This window comes from Marmota flaviventris, chromosome 3 (assembly GCF_047511675.1).
Source record: "Marmota flaviventris isolate mMarFla1 chromosome 3, mMarFla1.hap1, whole genome shotgun sequence".
Classification (NCBI taxonomy): Eukaryota; Metazoa; Chordata; class Mammalia; order Rodentia; family Sciuridae; genus Marmota; species Marmota flaviventris.
Window position 1 is genome coordinate 152,774,129 of NC_092500.1, and position 24,017 is coordinate 152,798,145.

Genomic DNA, 24,017 nt, shown 5'->3' on the forward strand with positions numbered 1-24,017 from the left:
AATCAAAGTTTTAATTATGAACCACTTTTAGCCACCAACAGTTAAATATAGCATCAGGGTGATATTCTGCTTTATTTGGATTAATGATGCCGACCTATTAGAATTTATAATTTGAGGCATTTCAAGGTATATTGGGTTTTATATACCCTTCATATTTAATCTAACTCCTAAGTTGAGGGGTTGTATTATTTTTTTCTCCTAGATAAATTAACTAATTCTTAAAAGTTTACAGCTTCTCTTGAATGTCAGCTGGAAGCTTTGTACACTAAATTCAAATATTCTTTCAACAAATATTTATTAGTTATCTATACCTCTTACTAGTTACATAACTTTGATTTGGGGCAAATTATTTAAACTCTGTATGCTTCTGTTTCTTCTTCTATAAAATGGGTACAATAAGATTACCTATAACATGATGTTATAAAGGTTTAGTGAAACATAAATGTTAAATTCTTAGTGCTTCTAACTGCTAAAATGGATCTAAATATTTATACTAGAAGTACAACTACAACAACTTAATTTGAAGAACCAGGTGCTATTTTAGGCCTTGGAGTTCTAAAACTTTTGGATTCTATTAGGTAACTATTTTGACACTGAGTAATAGTTCTTCATGAAGGGTATATTGGTTCCACAAACATCTCTAAGCTTTAGTGATACCCTTTGCCTTTACTTACATTTCCTGATATATGAATAATCTTTTGCATATGCAATAAACATTTTGTTTCAATGTTATTGCCTAGTTTAATCTTTTCAAAGACATTTTAAACAATAATTTGAGATCCAAAAATTATGTCCAAATTAGAACATGTGTCTTGGCTCAAATGGTGGTAGCATGAACAGACACTGTCATTACATGAATAAATATTTGTATTTATTGGCAGTCAAAGTATCATTTGAGTCCCAACTTGCTTCTGTTTGCTTGTGTGCTATTAAGACTTTAAAAGAAATAGTTGTTTAAAGTGCTGTATGTTTTCTTTCATATGTAGAAGCTGGAGGGAAAAAAGGATTTCATGAAAATAGAAAGGAGACCATCAGAGTATAGGAATGGGATCAGGGAGAAGGATGAAGGGAAAGCAAGGAAGGTTCTGAGGAGTGAAATTGATTATGTACATGCATAGATATTCCACAATGAAACCCACTATTTTCTATAATTGATATGCACCAATAAGTTTTTAAAATAGTTTTTCATTTCATAGTTGTTAAATATATTTATAAATGTACTTATTATAATTAAGATAATATAAGACTATATCTTATTTATCAGAGTGAGTTACATAGTTACATATGCACATTGCAAATGGCAGTGTTTGTGTGTGATTTTTATGAAGTGGAAATTCTAAATTAGCTAACATCAATATTTAAATACATCACTTCATTACTTTAAATTGTTATTAATTATACCTGAACCTAATAGAATTTTATCTCCATATTTTAATTCTAATGTTTTCTTCCTTCCACTTTAGAGGCAGGTTAGAGATAGAATGCATTTTCCAAGAGTCTTGCCTCAGCTAATAGCAATTTTCTCAGTAATAATTACAATAATTATTGTTACATTTAATTCTTAGTGGTAATTTATCATTTGTGAAGTGACTTCTTAACTGTCATCTTATTGATGCACCCCAGTGACAGATGTTCCTCTTTGGGGGGGCTATTATTTTTCTTAGATGTGGATCATTTTCTGTTTGAAACTATTATAATTAATTAATATGACTTTTAATTATTTATTTAAACCTTTAGATAAGGAGGTTCTTATATTTTGTCTGATGTCACTGTTTTCTCTCTCTTGAAGAATAAACAAAAATCTATCCCACGTCCCCTCTCCAGTTCCTCTAGATTCCACTGGAGGGGATTCTTCATTTTTATTTTATTTTAACTGTCCTACTTTTATGTGAGATTTCCTGTTGATTTCTAACTACAAATAATTTCAGGTATATATATGACTGTACTTAGCAATTCCTTAATATTCTGCACTTTAATGTACTGAAAAGTTCCTTATAAATAGTTTTCAGAAGCTACTAAAATCCTTGCTAATTTGAACATTCATAAATAAGCTTCTTCCAACATCCCACACTCATGTCTGAATAATGTGATTTCTCATTATCTTCCAGATGAAGTGTGATGTTATGGTTCATTTCAGTAACTATATTAATGGAAATTAGCTACAGGACATTGATACATTCTCTTCTCTCACAATTTTCTTTTCTCCCACATGAGTGTAGACAGTGAGTGTTCTTTGTTCTTGGTAGGTAAAAGAAGAGACTGAGATCTGCAGTTCAGATTTCAAACTGACATCAAAATTCTCTATTCTTTTAGTTCTAGTATTAACAGAGTCTTCCAGTGCATAGTTTAGTTATGGGTACCTATATAGAAGGAAAACATATTAGTCTTATAAACTAATCTTTCTACATAGCCAACTTTTGGGTACTGGGGATTGAACCCAGGGGCATTTAACCACTTGGCCACGTCCCCAGCCCATTTTTATATTTTATTTAGAGACAGGGTCTCTCTAAATTGCTGGGGCTGGATTTTTTTTAAAAAAATTATTTGTTCTTTTTAGTTATACGTGACAGTAGTATGTATTTTGACCTACATACATGAAGTATAACTTCCCATTTTTGTGGTTGTACATGATGTAGAGTTACACTGGTCATGTATTCCTATATGACATAGGAAAGTTATGTCCGATTCATTCTGCTGTCTTTCCCATTCCCATCCCCGCTCCCTTCTCCTACTCTGCCCTGTTCAATCCAGTGAACTTCCACTCCTCCCTTTCTGCTGCCTATTGTAAGTCAGCTTCTGCATATCAGAGAGAATATTTGGTCTTTGGTTTCCGGAATTGGCTTATTTCACTTAGCATTGTAGTCTCTGGTTCTCCTGCCTTGTAAAGCCTCCCAAGCTGCTGGGATAACAGGCATGTGTCACTGTGCCCTGCCAACATAGGACTACTTTAAAAACTTGGGCCTGTTACCAAACCAAGGTCTATCTGCTCACTATTTAAAAACCAATACTCAGGAGATGAAAGTTGGTGGAAAGGAAATAATCAAAATTATAATCAAAATTATGTAAAGATTGACATCCTGAGAAGATGGGGGAAAGTTATCATGAACCCCCCAAAAAAGACCATCTTGGGAAATTCAGGCATATAAGGACTTATATAGGGAGGGAAAAGAGATAATATAGTAATATGTGCAGGAAGGCTAGGTGCTGAGTGGGGTCTTCGTCATCCAGGACATGTATCTTTTTTCTCAAACCAGAACATTACAAGGGACCTTGATTTCCTGGGGCTAATTTCTAAATTTTTTCCCACCCCACCCCTTTCTCTTTTCTTAGTGCTGAGGATCAAATCTAGGACCTCAGGCATACTAGGCAAACCCTCTATCACTGAGTTACTGACCCAGCCCTCACACATTATGTTTCTAAAAGTTAAGCATCATCTTATGCATTCTGATGTAACATGAAGGTCACCAGATGTTCTGGATTCTGTAAGTCTAAAGAAAGATTATTCAGCAGTTAACATCTTGATCATTTAGGTGCAGCTTTTCTTTGGAATTTAGAATGCAGGGCAAAAGGAGGGGATGTAACTGCACAAGATAACTTGCAACTGAGTTGCCATTGTTACAAGCATACTTTTTAGTCTTTATTTTACTGCACATAAAAAACAGCATGTTGATTTTTTTTATTTACAAATAAATCCCGTTCAAATTTTGCAGTTTTTTGTTGTTGTTGTTTTGGTTTTTGGTACCACGGATTGAACTCAGGAGCAATCAACCACTGAGCCACATCCCTAAGCCCCATTTTGTATTTTATTTAGAGACAGGGTCTCACTGAGTTTGTTAGTGCCTCGCTTTTGCTGAGACTGGCTTTGAACTCACTATCCTCCTGCCTCAGCCTTCTGAGCTGCTAGGATTACCAGTGTGTGCCACTGTGCCTGACCAAATTTTGTGGGTTTTTAATTTTAATTCCTTAGCTATAGAGCACATATTCTCTGATTAAACAGGAAGAGTGAGAACTGTTGAACTGAACAAAATTAATAGATTTTATATTTACCTTAGCAATTATGAAATCCTGTAAAAAAGAAATCTTATCAGAGCAGTCTCTTAACTATTGTTGCTTCTGTATTCAAAGGAGACAATGGGAATATTCCCATTTGACCTGCAGCACGCTGTTTCTGATGTACTATTTATTTGTTACTATCTAGAAAGTGAAATTTTTATAACATGTTGTAACTCTTAATTTTCACATTACTTTTACTGTGAAAATAATACATTTTAACTATTTTTTTGTTCATTTCACTGTGGTTAAAATGTATATGTAAAAGTTAATATATGAGTTCTTATATTGAAAGGAAGGTTAGAAATCTAGATTGAGCTATTTTGTTTTGTAAATATTTGTTGATAAAATTTAAGAATTATTATTTTTAGAATATCCTTTTAAAAATAAAATTAAATGCAATGTCCAGTTTCTTTGTATTATATAGTGTTCTAACAATAGGTTTATCATGGTACTGTATTTTGCATGTATAAAAGGACAAATTTAAACAAAAAAACTAAATCATTTTTTTTCTTAAATTTCTTTACTAAGCTGTTCTCTAAGAAAACAATTTAAGAATATGTTCCTCATATATGCTGGTTTTCTTATATTAATGATCTCCTTAATTGACATGAACTGTTATACAATGTTCCTGCCAGGTATCTGTGCTACTAGTCAGTAGAATGTACTTTTCTATTTGGCTTTACATGCCTTATTTTTTAGAATGCACTCTATTCCCAAATATATATTTATTGGTTCAAACATATGATAGATTTTGGTGAATTTAACATAAGAGGAGGAGACTGATTCACATTGACTTCCCTGGATTCTTATTGCTGCTCAGCACCATTATTGTTTATTACTAATGGATTCCGTTATACCCCCACCATTGCTAATAGAAATCTTCACTGCTTTGCCCAAGGATCCAGATCAGCTCTCTCTTTTTCCATTCCTTTTCAAATCGGTATTCTGCCTAAGAAGGAAACCAACATGCACTCTGTTTTTTGCTTTTTACTTTTTAATAAATATATCTATTGTTAAAAATACCAAGGTACTGCAAGAAATCAAACACATGCTCTGGGCAGGCAAGGCAAACTTTACTTCTTCCTGAAGGGTATGCTACCAAATGTGGCTAACAAGTACACTTGTGCAGGTAGACTGCAGCACTCCCCCTTGCCCTAATAGAAGGAGTTTGGCATTACAGTCTACATGATTAGCTAATTTTAAAATTGGGGCAGGCAAAGGGAAAGGATATAGTTATAAATAGCTACAATTGAATCTTTACATCCCAATTAAGGCTAAATACCATATTCTGAAAATGAACTATCAAACAATTTATTTTTCACACTGCCTCTGAACTAGTGCTACTTCCCTGTCCTCCTAGCCTAGAAAGCATTATATAACTCCAATGGTACTTTTCTGTCTTTCTCCTTGCTCCCATTTGTCTGTGTTGCTACTCTTGCAGAGCAATAATTTTCCTGCTTATCAGTCTTTTTCTTTCTCCATTGACTTTTTTTTTTTTTTTTTGCATTCTGACATGCATAGGTCAAATTACCTTGAAAAATATTTATTTTCTCTTTTTGCCTTTAATTTTACCACTTATCTTTTCCCCTTTTGTACTAATAAAATTTTCAAGCAAGTGGATTTTACTCAGTTTCTTTATCTTAAGCTCATTCTTTAGGTTTCTACTTAGACTTGAGCCTCCACTACTGGAAGGAAAGAGACTTCTTGAAAGTCACTACTTTGTTTTCTCCCAATCACCAAAAAAAACAGTGACCTCTTTTCCCATAGTCTCCTTGAGCTATCCAAAAGAAAAGGTAAGCCAGCTATTTCTTTTGCTTGGCATTTTAGTTTCTTCACAATAGCTGTCTAAGATTTTTACTGATTAGGAAACTGAGACTCAGAAAGTTTGAGTAAATTATTTATGTCACATCATCATTTACTGGCAGAGCTATGTTTGATACTTCTGAAAATTATGCTCTTTCAACTCTACTGTGTAGCTGTATCTACTCCCATTTTTAAATCTCAAAGACTCTTGGCCTCTAGGACATTATTCTACCCTTTTCCTCTTTTTTACCATCTCTCCAGTTGATCCTTCTTAATCAAGATCCTTAATCTATATCTCTAATCCTCCCTTCTTTCTCTACATCCTATTACATTGCCAACTGCCTATTATGCCTTTCTGGTTATATCTATCACCACCTCCAATTCAACCTAAGACCAAATCTATCACTGTTTTCTTCAAATCAACACCTTCTGTAATTCCTTTTTTCCCCCTTCTCCCCATCAGTCTTTTTTTTTTTTTTTTTTTGTCAAGTCAATTCCCTCTTCATCAAGCTAGAAACATTAGTTATCACTGCCAGCATATTTGCAAGAATACTCACCTCTTTTCATTTCTGGAACATATGGAGTTTTTAAAATGTTATTATTTCTTTCCTATTTCTACTGTTTTCCCATGCTTTCAAACACTTGTAGTAGCCCACTAGTTTATCTTCCATTATTTCTTTTTATATTAGAGTAGACCTTCCTTATTATCCAGGGAGGATAAAAAACTCATAGTGGATATCTGAAACTATGGATAGTTCTGAGCCTACATATAGTTTTTTTTCCTATGCATACATGCTTATGATAGTTTAACCTATAAGTTAGGCACTGTAAGAAATTAAGAAAAATAATAGAACAATTATAGCAATATATTGCCAAAAAAATGTATTTGACTATACCCTCTGACCCAACATATCTTATTGTACTTTCTCATTTTCACTTGAAGGAAGCACTTTTTGGTTTATCTTTGGCTTATTCAAGTTGTTAGCATTATTTCTCTTGCTTTTTGTAGCCATTTTAAAGTAAAACACAGATTATTAGAACACAAGCACTATGATACCATGACAGTAGATCTGATAGCCAAGATAGCTACTAAGTGACATATAAAGTGAGGATATGAATCAGGAGGGATGGAGCAGGACAGCAGGAGATTTCATCATGCTACTCAGAATGGTGCACAATTTAAAACTTATGAATTATTCTATTTTTAAATATGTGGTTTTTTAGTTATTGATGGACCTTTATTTTATTCATTTATTTTTATGTGATGGTGAGAATTGAACGCAGTGACTCATACATGCAAGACGAGCCTCTACCACAGGGCTACAATCTCAGCCCCAAACTTATGAATTATTTATCTCCAAAATTTTTCATGTAATATTTTCAGACCACAGATGAATAGGTAACTGAATGAACAGAAAGCAAAACCACAAGGAAGGACTACTATACTGTCAAATTTATATTGTAGGCCAGCTTCCTCATGTTAAAAATTCTTCAAAGACCTCCAATTACATATTGATTTGGAATAAAAAACTTATCCTAAAATTCAGCACTATTTATTCTACTGTCCAGTTCCATACTTATTCTCAAATTCAAGATATTTCTCCTTGTCCTGAAAATACTTAGTTTTTATGTTATATTGCTTTTGTTCACATATCAACTGAAATGTTCTTTCCAGTGTTCCCCTCATTTAGAGCTTTCTGAACTCTTGTCATTTCTTCAAACCTATTCAAATGTCCCATCCTGTAGTGATGTTTCCATTCATTGAACTGTTGAAATTCTTATTTTTAATACAGATTAATTTAGGACATGCATTTTATTGATTTGTCACATTGTGTATGCAAGTTATTTCTATACCTGTCTCATCACCACAAATAAATTTTCCTAGGGTAAAACTGTCTTATACCACTCAGTGTTTGTCACTGAATACCTCACATATACTATCTATGTTTAACATAATTTTAAATGGTGATGTGGACAGTTTTAATTTATGAAGTTTGATTTGTTTTAGAAAAACTTTATACTGCTAGACATGTGTGCATTCATATGTAAATATGCATACATATGTAAATATACATTTATTATATATACTATTCTTTAGGTATTCATATTTATATCTAAATGTAAAGTTAATGGATTCTTTTTTAAAAGACTAAATAATTAAGAAATTTAAGGTGGACATGGTGGCACATGCCTATTATCCCAGCATCTCAGGAGGCTGAGACAGAAGGATCATGAGTTCAAAGCCATCCTCAGCAATTTAGCAAGGCCTTAAGCAACTCAGTGAGAGCCTATCCAAATTAAAAAAAAAAAAGGGCTGGGAATGTGGCTCAGTGGTTGAGTGCCCCTGGATTCACTCCCCAGTACCAAAAAAAAGTTAGGATTTATAACATGAATATTATTTACCAGTTTATCATTTTCCAAAGAAACATGAAGCCTAATGTCTACTTTCATAATAGGAATTTTGTTTATCCTACTGTAAGTTTCCTATAGAACTATTTTTTAAGTAAAATCTATTTGGATCAATAGTTTCTTTTCAGCTGATGTGAACTTATCTAAGGAGCCAGCCAAATATAAGACTGACACCATTAAGATTTATCTCACAGTTATTTTATGGAAATGTCTTAGAATCCTCCCCACATGGAAAAAAAGAACTACACTGTGACTGAAACGATTTAAATAGTTATAAAATTTGAACAGAATAGAATTTGCATAATGGAATTAAAATTTATAAACAATGAAATTAAATAGTAATGAGTTTGAAGCTTAAGTTTATTTTGGAAATGCAAAAGAAAAAATAGACTCAAGCAAATAACAAACTATTCGCCTTTGAACAACTCAGCTATAGTTGCAAGCATGCCTTTCAAATGAGATGTTAACTGGCTTGAGACTCCTATGTTCATTTAGAATAGGGATTCCTAGACTGCAGTCCTTAGATGGACTTCACGTGTTTAATTTCCATTTTAAAAGTACATAGGGGGCTAGGGCTGTGGCTCAGGGGTAGAGTGCTCCCCTGGCATGTGTGAGGCACTGGGTTCAGTCCTCAGTACCACATAAAAATAAAATAAAGGTATTGTGTCCACCTACAATTAAAAAAATACATTTAAAAAAAGTACATAGGAAAGCTATGGGAGTAACTCGGTGTTAGATTGCTTGCCTAGAATGTGAGAGGTCCTGGGTTTGATCCCCAACACTGAAAAACAAAATCTTTTTAAGTGCTGCATTATTTTGATATATTGAATGTCTTTATTTTTTCTTCTTTTCTAACTATTTCCTTCTTTGGTTTAATACCTCTACATTCCTCACCTCTTCCTTATATAACATGAGTTTTATACTCTTCAACCATCTGAGTACTAATTTTCTCTGTCCAGATAAATTCTACTTTGTCAGTATGCATCATAAAATGTAACTTTCAAAATTAGACACTTTTTTAATGAACCATGTAATCAGGTAAAATATACCAAGTTGCAACCTTCCTTTTACCAGAAACTGTATTTGTATTAATAGACTAAATATGAGTGCTCATGATTTCTTTTGACTATGAGAGACCACGTAGACAAATCAGTGTGTTCACATGCATGTGGCACACACACACATACATAGCTGTGAGTTCTAGTTGCTAGTGTACTATGTGGTCTGGAGATCTCTCTGTACCATTCTTCTAAAATTTTATTAAAAACTAAAAAAAAAAAAAAACTGCTTATTGAACAAATACAGCATCCTTCAACGGATCTAATGTTCTGTTATATTTTTGTATTTCACTATTACATAGAAAGGAGTTTGGATGATTGCCAGCTTCCTTATTCAAGACAATTATAATCTAATCCCATGCCTTTTTTTTGTTTGTCTTGACGTTCACTTTGATAGTTCTTCCTCTACAGGGAAATCTCAGGCTTGAAACTAAAGCCTCCTTTCCACATAAAACCAATAGAGTTGGCTTATTTCAGGCTATATGTTTCTAGTTTTCAGAACTGGGTTTAAAACTCTTTGTGTATGTGCTTACTCCTGTGTATTTGATTGATTTTGGAGAATTCTGGTTAGATTAGATATTTAATTCTCAAAACACATGTTCCATAAAAAGGAAATAGTCAACAGTATATTTTTATGATGATTACATAGGCAAATACTAAGGTTACCTTATAACTAAATAGCATCAAATGATATTAAAATGACATATAATGACATATAATTATATCCTACTTAATGGATTATATTTGTGTTTTTTTAATAGGTGAGAATTAATTTTATACCTCTTAAATAGCAATTTGGGTATGAATAAAGACTATTAAGTAATCCTTAATTGACATTTCTTCATCTTTAAATCACTTCAATTAAAATTGAACACAGAAATGATTTGAAAATACTGTTATTCTTTTACACTGAGAAATTTTGGAAACAAACCCCACTCAATTTTTGCTAAGCTGATTGATTAAACATACAGTCAACTCTCGGTTATTCAAATTAATGGAGGAAAGGATGGAACAAGCATTAATAGTTCTCTCATCCCTGCCCCCTCAGACAATTGCTGACAGCTCATTCTAGACAAAATTTGACTTTCTGTCTTCATCATATGACATTTTCAAGCCCTTGAATCCAGGATTCAGTGAAATATGACCTACAATTTAGTTAATAGGAAAGTTTCATGTTATTACACTATTATCTTCTTTTATGTAGATTCTTAAAATCAGGACCTTAGCATTGCCTTTGTACTATTAAAATTCACATGAAAAGTTGGTAACATTGCTATTAAGGTATTATTCTGAAGGATCATAAAATTAGTTTTATATAAAAAGTCATCCTGGAATTACAGTTTACAGATAATTATAACCTTTTAAAAGCATTACCTCATGGTATCAAATTGCTTTAAAAATTTTTTAATATAAAAATTTTATGAGAAAGCTTTTGTCTTTGAGTCTTTTATAGAATATATTCCAGCTTTTTAAATTCTAATGTGTGCAATATTTCTGAGTACTCTGTGTTTGTAAAATGAAGAAATGCTGAAGGAATTTATGTGTGAAAATAGTATGTTGCGTGTATGTAATACGTCATCTTCTCTACCAATTAACTGCACACATTGTGCTAGTATCCAGACATAAGCATTCATAGAAATGCATGGCTCTGGATAACTACAAGTTGAAATAAACACACCTGCAATTTATTTCAATACTGCACATTCAAATCCACCTAATACATTTATTTGAATGTGACTTCCATATATGTGAAAGAACAGTGGTTTTAGCATTTGATTTTTTGTGATGTTTTGTTGGTGATGATTAAATCTAAAGTAGATGCAAAGTTATGGGTAATGCTTCTCTGGAAAACTTTGCATGCAGAGAAAAGGAAATTCAAAGATAAATCCTATAAAAACTTTCAAATTGTTTTTGCCTCAATGTGCATTGTCGTTAGATTCTTATAACATATAGTAATGCTTAAAGCCAAACTAGTAAAACCCATTAACCAGCCTAGAGTATGGCCTACTTTACTTAAAGTTCAATAATTTAATTATTTTTCTTTCCAGACTAAAAATTATTAAGTCCTTCATTTTGAGAATATTATTTTTTCTCAAGAAACTGTTTCCTTGAAAGTGGACTAAGATTTAAAAAATCATGGTTTCTATTAGGCAGGGGAAGTATTAGTTACAAGTCTTATTTTATAGTCTGTGTGATGGTTTCTTTCATATGCTGTCCCAAATTAGGCCATATTTCTGTATAGTTAGTTTTACCTGACATGAGCCAGAAAATTAAATTAATATTTCTTTAGGAATCTTAACTTTGAATTTCCTACTTTTCATTGCATGTAAACTATCAGTGACAAATAATAGTTTCAGTTCAGGTTCTAGCTTGTATTTTGCATGATAAAGCTATATAAAAAGCCTAGTAATGCTGGGAAAATTTATAGCTATGGTTCCGCTATTGCCTAATTGTCAAAATTTATAAATAAGGGGTGATTTTATTTATGTAGACTTGTCTTTCTGCCTTAGGGAGTGAACTACTTTATGTCCAAGGGTATCCTAGATGATTCGCCAAAGGAAATAGCAAAGTTTATCTTCTGTACAAGAACACTGAACTGGAAAAAGCTGAGAATCTATCTTGATGAAAGGTAAAAAAAAAGAAGAAGAAGAAGAAGAAGTTTTAGTTTTCATAAGAAATGAGTTAAGTGAGGCTTTTGATGAAGTTTTATTGTAAAAACTATGCTAGATAGCAATCATCAATTACTGTATCTTAGATATCCTTTGTTTTGTGAGTTTTATCTTGCTAATGAAGAAATTGCCATTATAAAAGTAAAAATAAGTCCATGCACATAAACAAAATGATAGCCCAACATTTTTCTAATAACAAACCAAAATCAATATTTTTGTGGAAGCTGCAGCCCTTTTTCTTAATAACTAGCTATAATCTTAAGTGTTAAAATAACTGAAATTTTTGAATTCTGAAATTGTTCATGTAAAAATCTATTATGAAAATAAATTATCAAAACTTAGAGATATAAGGATATGTGTGTGCATAGCAGTACTACACAGAAGTGCATGTTTGAAAATTCTGAAAATATGACATTTAGTAGTGTGTTCTACACACATTGAGATAACTAATATGTTGTTCTGATTTAATAGTCACTCATTTATACTCTATTATTCTACTAATTGATGGACATTAAAAAATTGAAGCCTTGTGTCGTGATGCACACCTGTAATCCCAGTGGCTCAGGACGCTGAGGGAGGAGAACTGCATGTTTGAAGCCAGCTTTAGCAGTCTAGTGAGGCTGTATGCAACCTATTGAGACCCTGTCTCAAAATTTAAAAATAATAAGGGCTGGGGATGTGGCTCAGTGTTCCTGTGTCTCTAGGTTCAGTCCCTGATTACTAAAAAAAAAAAAAAAAAAGATTATGGGAAAACATTTTGATGCCACACAAACTCTATTTTAAAAATTATAGATCTGATACTAAACTAACGTATGGCACACACAAAAAAATGCATGCCTTTCAATCTTTTTTTTCCTCAGGATTTTTTAGTACCAATTTATAAATGTTTACTTTGTTTTAGAAACTTTGCTAAAGAATAGGGTATATAGTCATTACAAGAAGTCTCTTATGTAAAAATATTCTCATTGACTCTTCTTGTCTTTAAATGTCAGGCTCTTTGAATTGGCAGTTTTCAGTAAAGAAACAGATCTTTTCATAAATATTTTATGCTTTGCTGATCTTATTATCTCTGCCATAGCTACTTACAACTCTGCAATTGTGTTGTGAAAACAGACATATAATCTATAAACAAAGTACTGTGGTTGTGTTTTAATACAGCTGTTTACAAAATCAGGCAGTGGGCCATATTTAGCTCAGTATCTATAGTTTGCCTGTCCCTGCCATAAGTAATTGGTAGAAGTTGAAGGTTATGATCACATAATTGTTGTTAAGTTCAATAATCATTGAAGGATATTGTAACAAAGTGAGACTAGACATTAGAATGCTATTGATTAAACATAACATACATATTCAAATATTTATATAATTGTAAATAACCTGAATGTTTACATCAATAGGATATATAAAATAGGATTGTAAGATGGATACATCAATAGGATTGTAATGGCTATTATGCTGCCATGAAAAACAGTGAGATGAATCTATATGCGGAGTTAAAGAAAGCTGTTAACAATAAACTGTGAAAAAAGCAAAAGCAAATTCTAAAGCAATATATAGTATATGTAGGCAATTTAAAATCTCTACATAGTTGTTGCCTCTGAAAGTATAGCTTGGTATGGTAGGTGAAGATTGTCTTTACTTTCATAATTTAAAAAATAAAGACTTAGTCAAGAAGACACTGCAAAACAATTTCTTTATTTTATAAGCAGAATTATTTCTGGTATTGTCTTTAGTTTTGTTATAACCTATTTATAAAAGAGTTCAAAATTGTTTAACTTCATTAGATAATCATACTTAATGTTTTAAAGTTTTAAGAATAATATATACTTTTGAGCCAGGTGTGGTGGAACACTACTGTAATCCCAGCAGCTTGGGCAGCTGAGAAAGGAGGATTGCAAGTTCAAAGCCAGCCTCAGAAACTTAGTGAGATCCTAAGCAATTTAGTGATTCTTGTCTCAAAATAAAAAAAAAGAACTGGGGATGGATCAGTGGTTAAGCACCTCTGGGTTCAAAAAAAGAAGAATATATACTCTTATAGGATTAACTGAGTAATAATTCATTATTTTATCAAAAAATTACAAATTACAATTTATAATTTTTATTATTAGCATTTTTTAATAAAGTTAACTAAAGCTGTACCTATTTTTTTTTCTATAGGAGAGATGTCTTGGATGACCTTGTAACATTGCATAATTTTAGAAATCAGTTCTTGCCAAATGCACTGAGAGAATTTTTTCGTCATATCCATGCCCCTGAAGAGCGTGGAGAATATCTTGAAACTCTTATAACAAAGTTCTCACATAGGTTCTGTGTTTGTAATCCTGATTTAATGCGGGAACTTGGCCTTAGTCCTGGTAAGAATATATATATATAGTACATTACTTCCTCCCTCCTCCCTGGCCACCTCCAGGTAAAAACAGTCCAATATGACACATTTTTCTCACTGTGGGGAAAAATGACTCCATTAATTAAAAATATTTATTTTGCTGTTTTAGCAGTAACTGCATCTATGGAATATATCATTTATGTGAACATAGAGGACCACTTTACTTAGTCATAGACATCATTTATACATAGTAAATTTACTGACTTAGAACAAAAGTTAGATTTAGCTACAGATATTCTTTAAAATTATTCTTGTTTGAGTGTTCGATACTTTTACCAATATAATTGAATACTTGAGAAATTATTTTAAAGCTTATAATAATCCACACATTGCATAGGTAATATTTTTCAACTAAAATTTATGGGGTTTTTTTTGCTTTTAAAAAATTAATTTACTTATTGTAGTTATACATGACAGCAGAATGCATTTTGATTCATAGTACACAAATAGAGCACAATTTTTCAGTTCTCTGGTTGTACACAAAGTGGAGTCACAGCATTCATGACTTCATACATGTACCTAGGATAATGATGTCCATCTCATTCCACCATATTTCCTACCTACCAAAAGCACTATACAGATATAATGTAATGTAATCCAATCAAAATCCTAATGACATTCCTCATAGAAATAGAAAAGCAATCGTGAAATTCATCTGGAAAAATAAGAGTCCCAGAATAGCCAAAGCAATCCTTAGCAAGAAGAGTGAAGCAGGTGGCATCACTATACCAGACCTTAAACTATACTATAGAGCAACAGTAACAAAAACAGCATGTTATTGGCACCAAAATAGACATGTAGACCAATGGTATGGGATTGAGGACACAGAGGCAAACCCACATAAATACAATTATCTCATTCTAGACAAAGCTGCCAAAAACATATATTGGAGAAAAGATAGCCTTTTCCAACAAATGGTGCTAGGAAAACTGGAAATCCATATGCAACAAAATGAAATTAAGCTCCTGTCTCTCACCATGCACAAAATTCAACTCAAAGTGGATCAAGGATCTAAGAATTAGACCAGAGACCCTGTGCCTAATAAAATTTGTTTTTAATACAACTAGTTTTTATTGTGTTTGTATGTACTGTATATGTATACATATATGTTTGCATGTGATAGAACCTTAGTTTCCTGTGTGCTTTTCATTTGATATAGGTTTATCTTTTCATATAAAAAATTTTATATTGATTATCTCATTAAGCAGAGATTACAAAACATTTATGTATCATATGAAATTTACTGAACATGCTTTACAAGACATGATCTTTCAGTTAGCTGTAGGATTCTGAAATATAAACACCACAAGAGTACCAAGTATCGTTTGTTACTATTGTAATATTAAACATCAAGTATTGACCTGAGCTTATATAAAGAAGAAAATTATTTTGTTACATGGTGCTCTGGTATAGGAATCCTTTCTCTAAAGATTTACCTTTGAAATTAATAGGTAAATTCCATAGGATTTTGAAATACATCTCTCCAAGTAAGAATATTAATTTCATAATCCTATAAATTGTTAACATTTTATTTTTAATGCCAAGTAGTCATTAAAATGCTTTCATATTAAACTAGGTTTATGTAAAGCACTCTGTAAATAAATATGTTCCTTTTTTAATGAGCAGGAAAATATGCTCTTAGTGCAAATTTTTAATATGTATTTTGATTCATAGTACACAAATAGTTGGATATAAATAACATAATACACATATTCAAATAGTTATATAATTGTAAATAACCTGAATGTTTATATCAATAAGATATACACAATAGGATTGTGAGATGGGATATCAATAGGATTGTAATGGTTACTGTGGTGCCATGAAAAACAGTGAGAAGATTCTATATGTGAAATTAAAGAAAGCTGTTACAATATACTGTGTGAAAAAAAGCAAAAGCAAATTCTAAAGCAATACTTAGTATATATAGGCATTTTAAAATCTCTACATAGTTGTTGCCTCTGAAAGTGTAGCTTGGTATGGTAGGTGAAAGCATTTGAAAGCAAAAATGAAAATAAAGCTAATTCTGAAATTCTTAAGTCTAGAATGAGGACTGGGGTTGTGGCTCAGGGGTAGAGTGCTCACCTAGCATGCATGAGGCACTGGGTTCGATCCTGAGCACTACATAAAAGTAAAATAAAAATACTGGATCCACCTAAAACTTAAAAGAAAAATCTATAATGAGTTTTTTACTATAAACTCCTAAACTATTCTAAAGTTCTTCTGAATTGAAAAAAAAAATACTTAATGAGGGCTAAGATTATAGCTCAGTAGTATAGCACTTGCCTAGCATGTATGAGGCCCTGGGTTCAGTCAGTTGCAGGGTAGGGAGGAAGGGAGGACATGCTTACTGAATTTACATTCAGACTGGAGGATAACTGTCCTGGTTTGCCCAGTCCTGAGGAATTTTCCAGGTCTTTTAGTGCTGAACTGGAAAAAGAGCAAAACCAGGCAAACTGGGAGGAGTTGGTCATCCTGTTTAGTTGTATACTAATCTTGAGCTCTTGAAATTATGAACATTTGCCCTTATGTAAAATGTAAAACCTTTGGGATAATATTTTTTATACTAGCAAATAATTCAAAGTGTTTCTTTTTCCTTACAGACGCTGTTTATGTACTGTGCTACTCTTTGATTCTACTTTCCATTGACCTCACTAGCCCTCATGTGAAGAATAAGATGTCAAAAAGAGAATTTATTAGAAATACTCGTCGTGCTGCTCAAAACATTAGTGAAGATTTTGTAGGGCACCTTTATGACAACATCTACCTTATTGGCCATGTGGCTGCATAAAAGCACAATTACTAGGACTTCAACTTTCTACTTCAGACTAAAAGCTACCCAAGGACTTATTTAGCAAATATGGGGGTTTCATCAGTGCTGGCCCTTCTAGCCTCTGTATACAATCAAGCTTGAGTATACAACCTCTTTTTCTTTCACTATTTTCTTTTTTAGTAATTTCCTTGGAGAACTAAGTAACTTTGGAGAATTTTTCTTAATTTTGCTTATCATGTTTTGCACAAAGCACAGCCATTGTCTAACAGAACTATTGAAAGAATGTTAAACTGACACACATTATACTCTATAAGATGGTGTATTTGTGCAGTAGATTTGCCTGAAAAACTTTATCCATTTACATTCTTTTTTAAGATTCCACATAATGTGTACATATTTAACTAAAGAGATTTATAATCATAATTATTTTATTGTAAAGATTTTAACTAAAGTTTTTTTTCCTTTTCTCTCAAACTGGGTTCTGAAATTTATTTGGTTCTTATCTGAGAATATTGTTGTCTTTGTAAAAGTAGGATCTGACGTCAAATGGAAACCAATACCAGCTATCCTTGTCTTCGGACTTCCAAGAGTGTTGGTTTGTTACTATATTACTATGCAAAACTCGTACTTACTTGTATAATATAAATTTATCATTTGATTCTTCATTTTTTAAACTTCTGAGTTAATCAGTTCTCAGTAAGTCCTTTAAACCACTTAAGATTTAAAAATGTGTCTGAATTTAACATCTACACTTATCAGAACAGAATAAATGTTATTAGAACTCTGATAAATCTTTGCTTACTTATAGCTGAACTAATCACACTTTACTCTTTTCCTAAAAATCTTGATAATCTCTGTTCAGAATTCATTGAGAAAGGGATATTGTGACGATGGTATATAGTCTTTGTTCATTCATTTGGTAAATATTCATCAAGGGACTTCCATGTGCTAAGCACTGTACTAGGTATTAGTAATACCTAGACATCAGCTCTGCATTCACAGGTATTACATCATTGGACAAACCCTACTAAATGGAGAGCAAATGTATTCATTGTGTCTTAATTAATAATTATTTAGTGGTTAAAGAGTGTTGGATTTACACAGCATTGGATTGATAGAGAACATTGTATTTATATAGTAAGTTAAACAACAAAAGGTTTGGAGTGAACAGAATATGATGGTAGAGCTGCTAGCTTGAGGTAAGGGAGTTGGAGTAGAGACTTCTTACTAGAAGTGTAGAATCCTGGCTTCCTTTCAGATCTGACCCTAAATCCATAGAGATTTTTAATATTACAGCTGCAGTAGTATACTATAGATTTTTAAAGGACAAAAATAAGGTAATCAAATCATTTTTAATGTCAGAAGAACTTTTAAACTGATACAAAACAATGTCTAGATTCTGAATCAAATAAGTAATGTTTACATGTATATAATTTTGAATTCCATTACAAAGTAATTCTAATTTGTAAAGTTCAAACTAATTTATTAAGCTTCAAAAGACAAAGAACAGTGTAATGTATTTTATTTTTGTTTCTGTGTTCCAGTGTGTGGCACATAGACCTCTCTGTCTACTCCTTTTCCCCCCCATCCCTCTTAATTGTCATCTTTTTAAATTTCACTCTCTTTTCTTTTTTACTAGCTCCCATTTCCCAATTTTTTCCCCTTTTATCAGTCTTATTTTCTACTACGGTCTAATTATAAATGTGGATTAGCAATACCTTTTTCAACATTTTCTTATGGAAATTTTCAAACATATAGAAACATTGACATATTTTATAGAGAATGCCTATATACATGCCACCTGGATTCTACGATTAAAATTTTACTATATTTATTTTATTACATATTTATCCATCCCTCTTTCCATTAGTGAATCCATTTTATTAGTTTGGTACAGGTTAAAATAAGTTTCAAACAATATACTTCATTTCTAAAGACTTAAGCTTGCATATCTTTAATTAAAAGTCTATTGTTTCAGCTTTTTTCCTTTGAGGTAAAACTTACGTTCAGTGAAATGCAGAAATATCATGCATACTGATCAATGAAACCTCACAAAGACATGTACCTGTGCAAACCAAACCAATGTGACCATAGAGACCCATTTAGGCCGTCCTCCCATCCACTACCTTATTCTTGTCATATATAACATACAGTATGTTATATGTTATAATTTTCCTTGAACAAGCATACACACTTTAAATAAATTTTTAAAAAATACCCTTTAATTCTTACCCAGATTATCATTTCTGATACTCATTCTTTTCTGATGATCCAAGTTTTCTTGCAGTATCATTCCTTTCAAAATGAAAAACTGTCTGATTTCTATTTCAGTTCATGTCTGCTGAAAATTATCTTAGTGTTCTTTTATCTGAAAATGTCTGATTTTTTTATGAAGAGTTTTTGGCTGAATATTTCTGAGTTGACATTTTTCCCCTTTAAAGATTATTTCATTATGTTCTGACCTCTTATTTCTGATAAGGAGGCAGTAGTGTTCAAATTGTTTTTGCTGTTGTACGATATTATTTTCCTCTGAGTGTTTTATTTCATGCAATATTTTTTAGCTTCATATTGTCTCAGGTTTTTGAGGCTCTATAGATTTTTTTCCCAATCTTTTATTCCTCATGTGGTTTTTTCTCTTTATCTGTATTCCAGTTTACTAATTTTTATATACTTGTTCTCTTTTTAAGCCTCCAATAAACATTTTTCTTTAAATTGCTACACTTTTTTAGTTCTATAAATTCCCTTTAGCTTTTATAACTTATAATTGCCTTCAGCTTTTATGACTTCTATCTCGCTGCCAAGATTTCTTATCTTTTTTCATTCATTACAAGCACATTTTCCCTTACATCCTTGAGCATAGTTAGAAAAGCTGCTTTAAAATACTTGTCTGTTTATTCCAATATCCTGGATCATATCAGTGCTAGTATTCTTTGGTTTCCTTTTCTTTTGAGAATGGGTTTACATTTTTCTGTTTCTTATATGCTAAATAACTTAGACTATGTTCTGGACATGGTAAATAAGATGTAATAGAAGCCCTGGGTTCTGATTTGTTTCCCCAGATCCTTCCCCCCCCCAAACAAATAGGCAGTTAACTTGACTAAACTTCCAGCTGTAAACTGTGGCTCCCCTATAGTTGAAGGCTGGTCAAATTTCAGTTCATTTCTTTAATTAGGCAGCTTTATTTAGAGTCTGTTCTGTGCCTGCATGCTTCAGGGATCAGCCAGAATTGGGGGCAGAGTACATATATAGGATCTGAGACTCTCACTGGTTCTTTCCTTGCCAGGCTTTCCCTCTGCATTTTCCAGCAACAGCCATTACCCCAAACCCTAGCCTGTGGTTCTTCGATCAGTAAAACTATAGGTTCCACATGATGCAGAGTAGGACTGCCTTTGGGCTAATTATCAAAATGGGAAGCTCACCCAATGCTGTGTTCTCTGCTACCCAAAATGATATTCTCTGTAGGATCAGCTTGCTTTGGGTTGCTTTCTACTACTTTCAAGTCATTGAATTTTATATTTTGCCCTGAGTTGGTTGTTTTATCTGTTGGAAGGCTGAAAGAGCTATTTGGCTATCACTTAAAGTTAAACCCTCTCTAATTGAATAGTATTCCTTTTATGGTTAATGATTAGGGTTTTATTCCTCATTCGTTTTTAAAATAGGCGGTTAAAAATTTTTAACATGATCCATCTATGAAAACCCTTAATAATAAAAAACACGTACTAAATTAAGCATTCAGTGTTTCTCTGTATGGGTTCTATTATTTTTGAAGGAAGGTTAGTCTTCATCATGGGAAGAATTTTGTATTATATGTAATGTCACATACAGTATGGGGCATAACCATGCTTGGATCTTGCCTACTAGATGCCACTAGTGTCCCCCAATCATTATGATATACAAATAATGTTCCTATATATTCAGGTATCTGCTGGGGAACAAATTACCTATAACTGAGAACTGCATCTTCTTTCAGATTTAACAATTATATCTTTCTAAAACACAAATCATCTTGATGACACTTCAAAGTCCCCTTTTGCCCTGAAAAACTAAGTGTAACCTCCTTAGCATGGCATTTAAGACTTCACAATCAGGCCTCAGCTTATCTTTAAAGCTTCATCTCTAATAACATTCCTCAACTATGGTTTGATCTTCCTTTGCCTTTTATTATAAGCTCTCTTTCTCTGATACATTTTTCTTACCTGTGTATATATTGTTCCTCTGCTAATCATCTGAGAGTCACCTCAAATGTAATTTCTTTATCAAAGCTCTCAAACTGTTTTACACACCACTGTTAATTGCTTCTTCTTCTGTAAACTGTGGTGCTTTGTACATATCTTTATTATAGTAGTTATACTATTATTTTCTACATGTCCAACTTTTTCATCAAACATGATCTTAAGATTAGACTGCTCCCAACCACTCAGGTTGTATTTCAAGATCTGAATTAGAAAAGTTGCAGAGGATGTTAGAGAGAAGTAATAAATTTGGAAATTGATAGGAGTGGTGATTTTAGAAAAAGATTTGTAATCTGACTGCCTGGTTGTTCTGTTATGAATGGTAGCTCCTAGGAGAAGCAACAGGTGGAGTAAAATGGAAAAGATTATCCCAATTTTTGCATATTTTGAACTTCAAAGAATGAATAGAGCTTTCAATGCAGCCAGAAATAGGACTAGGGTTAAAAGTTAATAGAGCTGGATATTTAAGTTGGAGTCCACATTACTATTTAAAGCATATTAAGTGATACATGGAAAAGATAATGTCTCTTAAAGTATGGAGTATAAAAAGAAATAATTGGGAAATATATTATTTTAGGTTTGGGTAGAGAAAGAAAAAAGGAGTCAGAAAAGAGGGTTCATCAAAGCACTAGAGAAGAACAGTATTGCAATGACTAAAGAAAGAAATTGTCAAGAAGGGTGCTGATCTTTACTTTTACTGTAGCCCAAGGAAGTTTTTTCCCGTCTATACTCAGCCTTCTTGAGTCTACCTTGCCACCTGGGACTAAATTCTTTAAGGCTAGAAAATCATCGTACTGCTAATGGCTTTTATATGGTTCTTGAGCAAATATTCCCTTACCTGATGTGTAATCTGAGCTCTGCCGAAACCCACAAAAGTGCTTAGGCCTGTCTACACCTTCCTTCCCCAATAAGGGTTATGTTGTTTCAAGCCCAGAATGCACCATGCCAATTGGGTACTTCTAGTGAATACTTCCCACACAGTCACTGGTTATGTTTTCTAAGATACAGATCATATTTTGAAAGAGAAAAGGAGAGAAAGGGAAAGGAATGAAGGAGAAAGGGGAAGGAAAGGGTGAAAAAAAGGGAAAGAAAAGAATACAGAAGGAAAGAAAAGGAGAAAAAGGAGGAGAGGGCAGAGAAGAAAAAAAGAAACAGTACTTGAATCTTTTAGAGCCTCGTCCAAATTTGTCATCAGGATTTTTCCGGCGTTTATTCTGGTGAAATTAACACTCTAATCATAATGAATGCTGTATTTTCACCCCGTTTGGGAAACTGTTAAATCCTCCTTCATATTTTACCTGTTGAAATGCTATTTGTCCTTCAATGTTCCCAGATTCTGTTCCCTCCAGGACAGCTTTCTCAGTTTTCGCAGATGGAAATTTAATTCTTATGTCTCATTCAGTTCCTAACATAGACATTTCCCCAGAGTAGTTTCTTGATTTATTTTAGCTCTGGTTCAGTTCCTGTATAAGCATATAGAAAGATGGTTTTACTAGTTCCATTTTTCTAACATATTCAGATTTTTCAGGTGTACACAATTTATAAGTCATTAACTTTAAAACTTTTTTTAAGACAGATTCAACCTGTATGTTATCCTAAACATAAATTTATCTCTCTAGTACCTCCAATTTTAAATATCTGGATAAATCACTGTTTCTTTAAGATTGTCTCCCTTGTTTAACTTCAAGAATTGAAGTCTTTGATCTTGTTAGTTTTCGTAATTATTCTTTCCAATTTTTGGCAATATTATGAATATCAATGAATACAGAGCTAATGAAAGTTGACTTGCTCAGTTGTAATATTTAAAATAACAACCTATTTATTCTAATTGGAGCTTGTTTTTCACTGCCTAAAGTGGTTTTTTTGCTTAAATATCCTTATTAATACAACTACCTACAGTTTCTTTTCAAGCATTCATAAATAAATTGAGCCTCTTTTAGGGAGCCATCTTAAGAAAATAATAAAAATAGGGAAAAGGGAGTGTGTATGCCCTTGATCACATTCTTATATTTTTAAAGGAAAAAAAAATAGATGGAAACACCTTGAATCCCCAAATTGGGGGAAGTTGTAAGAAATAACATATATTTGACTATATACCCAACACTATATTAGGGACTGATCAGGTAGACCAAAATACATTCTCATGATGTATTACTATGAAGCCATGATGTCTCTGAATAATATGAAAAACCACTTGTAAATATTAAAAGATATGAAATTATATGTGTATATTCATGTGTACATACACACATTACAATAACCTTATAAAGTAAGGCAAAATCATGAATGGAACGAAGAGACTGGAATAAAATATACCAAAATATAATGGATTTTTTTTTCTTATTTCCTCTTTAAAATCCTACTAAGGGTAATATGTATATGTATGAGAGAGAGAAAGCGCACCCGAGAGCAAGCACATATACACGTGTATGTGCATGTGTGTATATATACGTGTGTGTGTGTGTGTGTGTGTGTGTGTGTATTGAACTCAGGGTCATGTTACCACTGAGCTCTATTGCCAATGCTTTTCATATTTTTTCTTTTGAGATAATGTCTAGCTAAGTTACCAAGGCTGGCCTCAAATTTATAATCCTCCAGGCTCAGCCTCCTAAGTTGCTAGGAATTATAGGCATG

General features: G+C 32.5%; 1 protein-coding gene across 1 annotated transcript in view; it reads left to right on the plus strand.

Moving 5' to 3' along the window:
* Fbxo8 (F-box protein 8) overlaps positions 1–23,709 on the plus strand; it is a 60,594-nt gene extending 36,885 nt beyond the window's left edge. The window contains exons 4-6 of the mRNA XM_027927088.2: positions 11,834–11,952; positions 14,150–14,346; positions 16,982–23,709. Coding sequence (XP_027782889.1) covers positions 11,834–11,952; positions 14,150–14,346; positions 16,982–17,169 — 504 coding nt within the window. The 3' untranslated portion in view covers positions 17,170–23,709. The remainder of the gene's footprint in view (positions 1–11,833; positions 11,953–14,149; positions 14,347–16,981) is intronic.
* Positions 23,710–24,017: the final 308 nt, after the last annotated feature.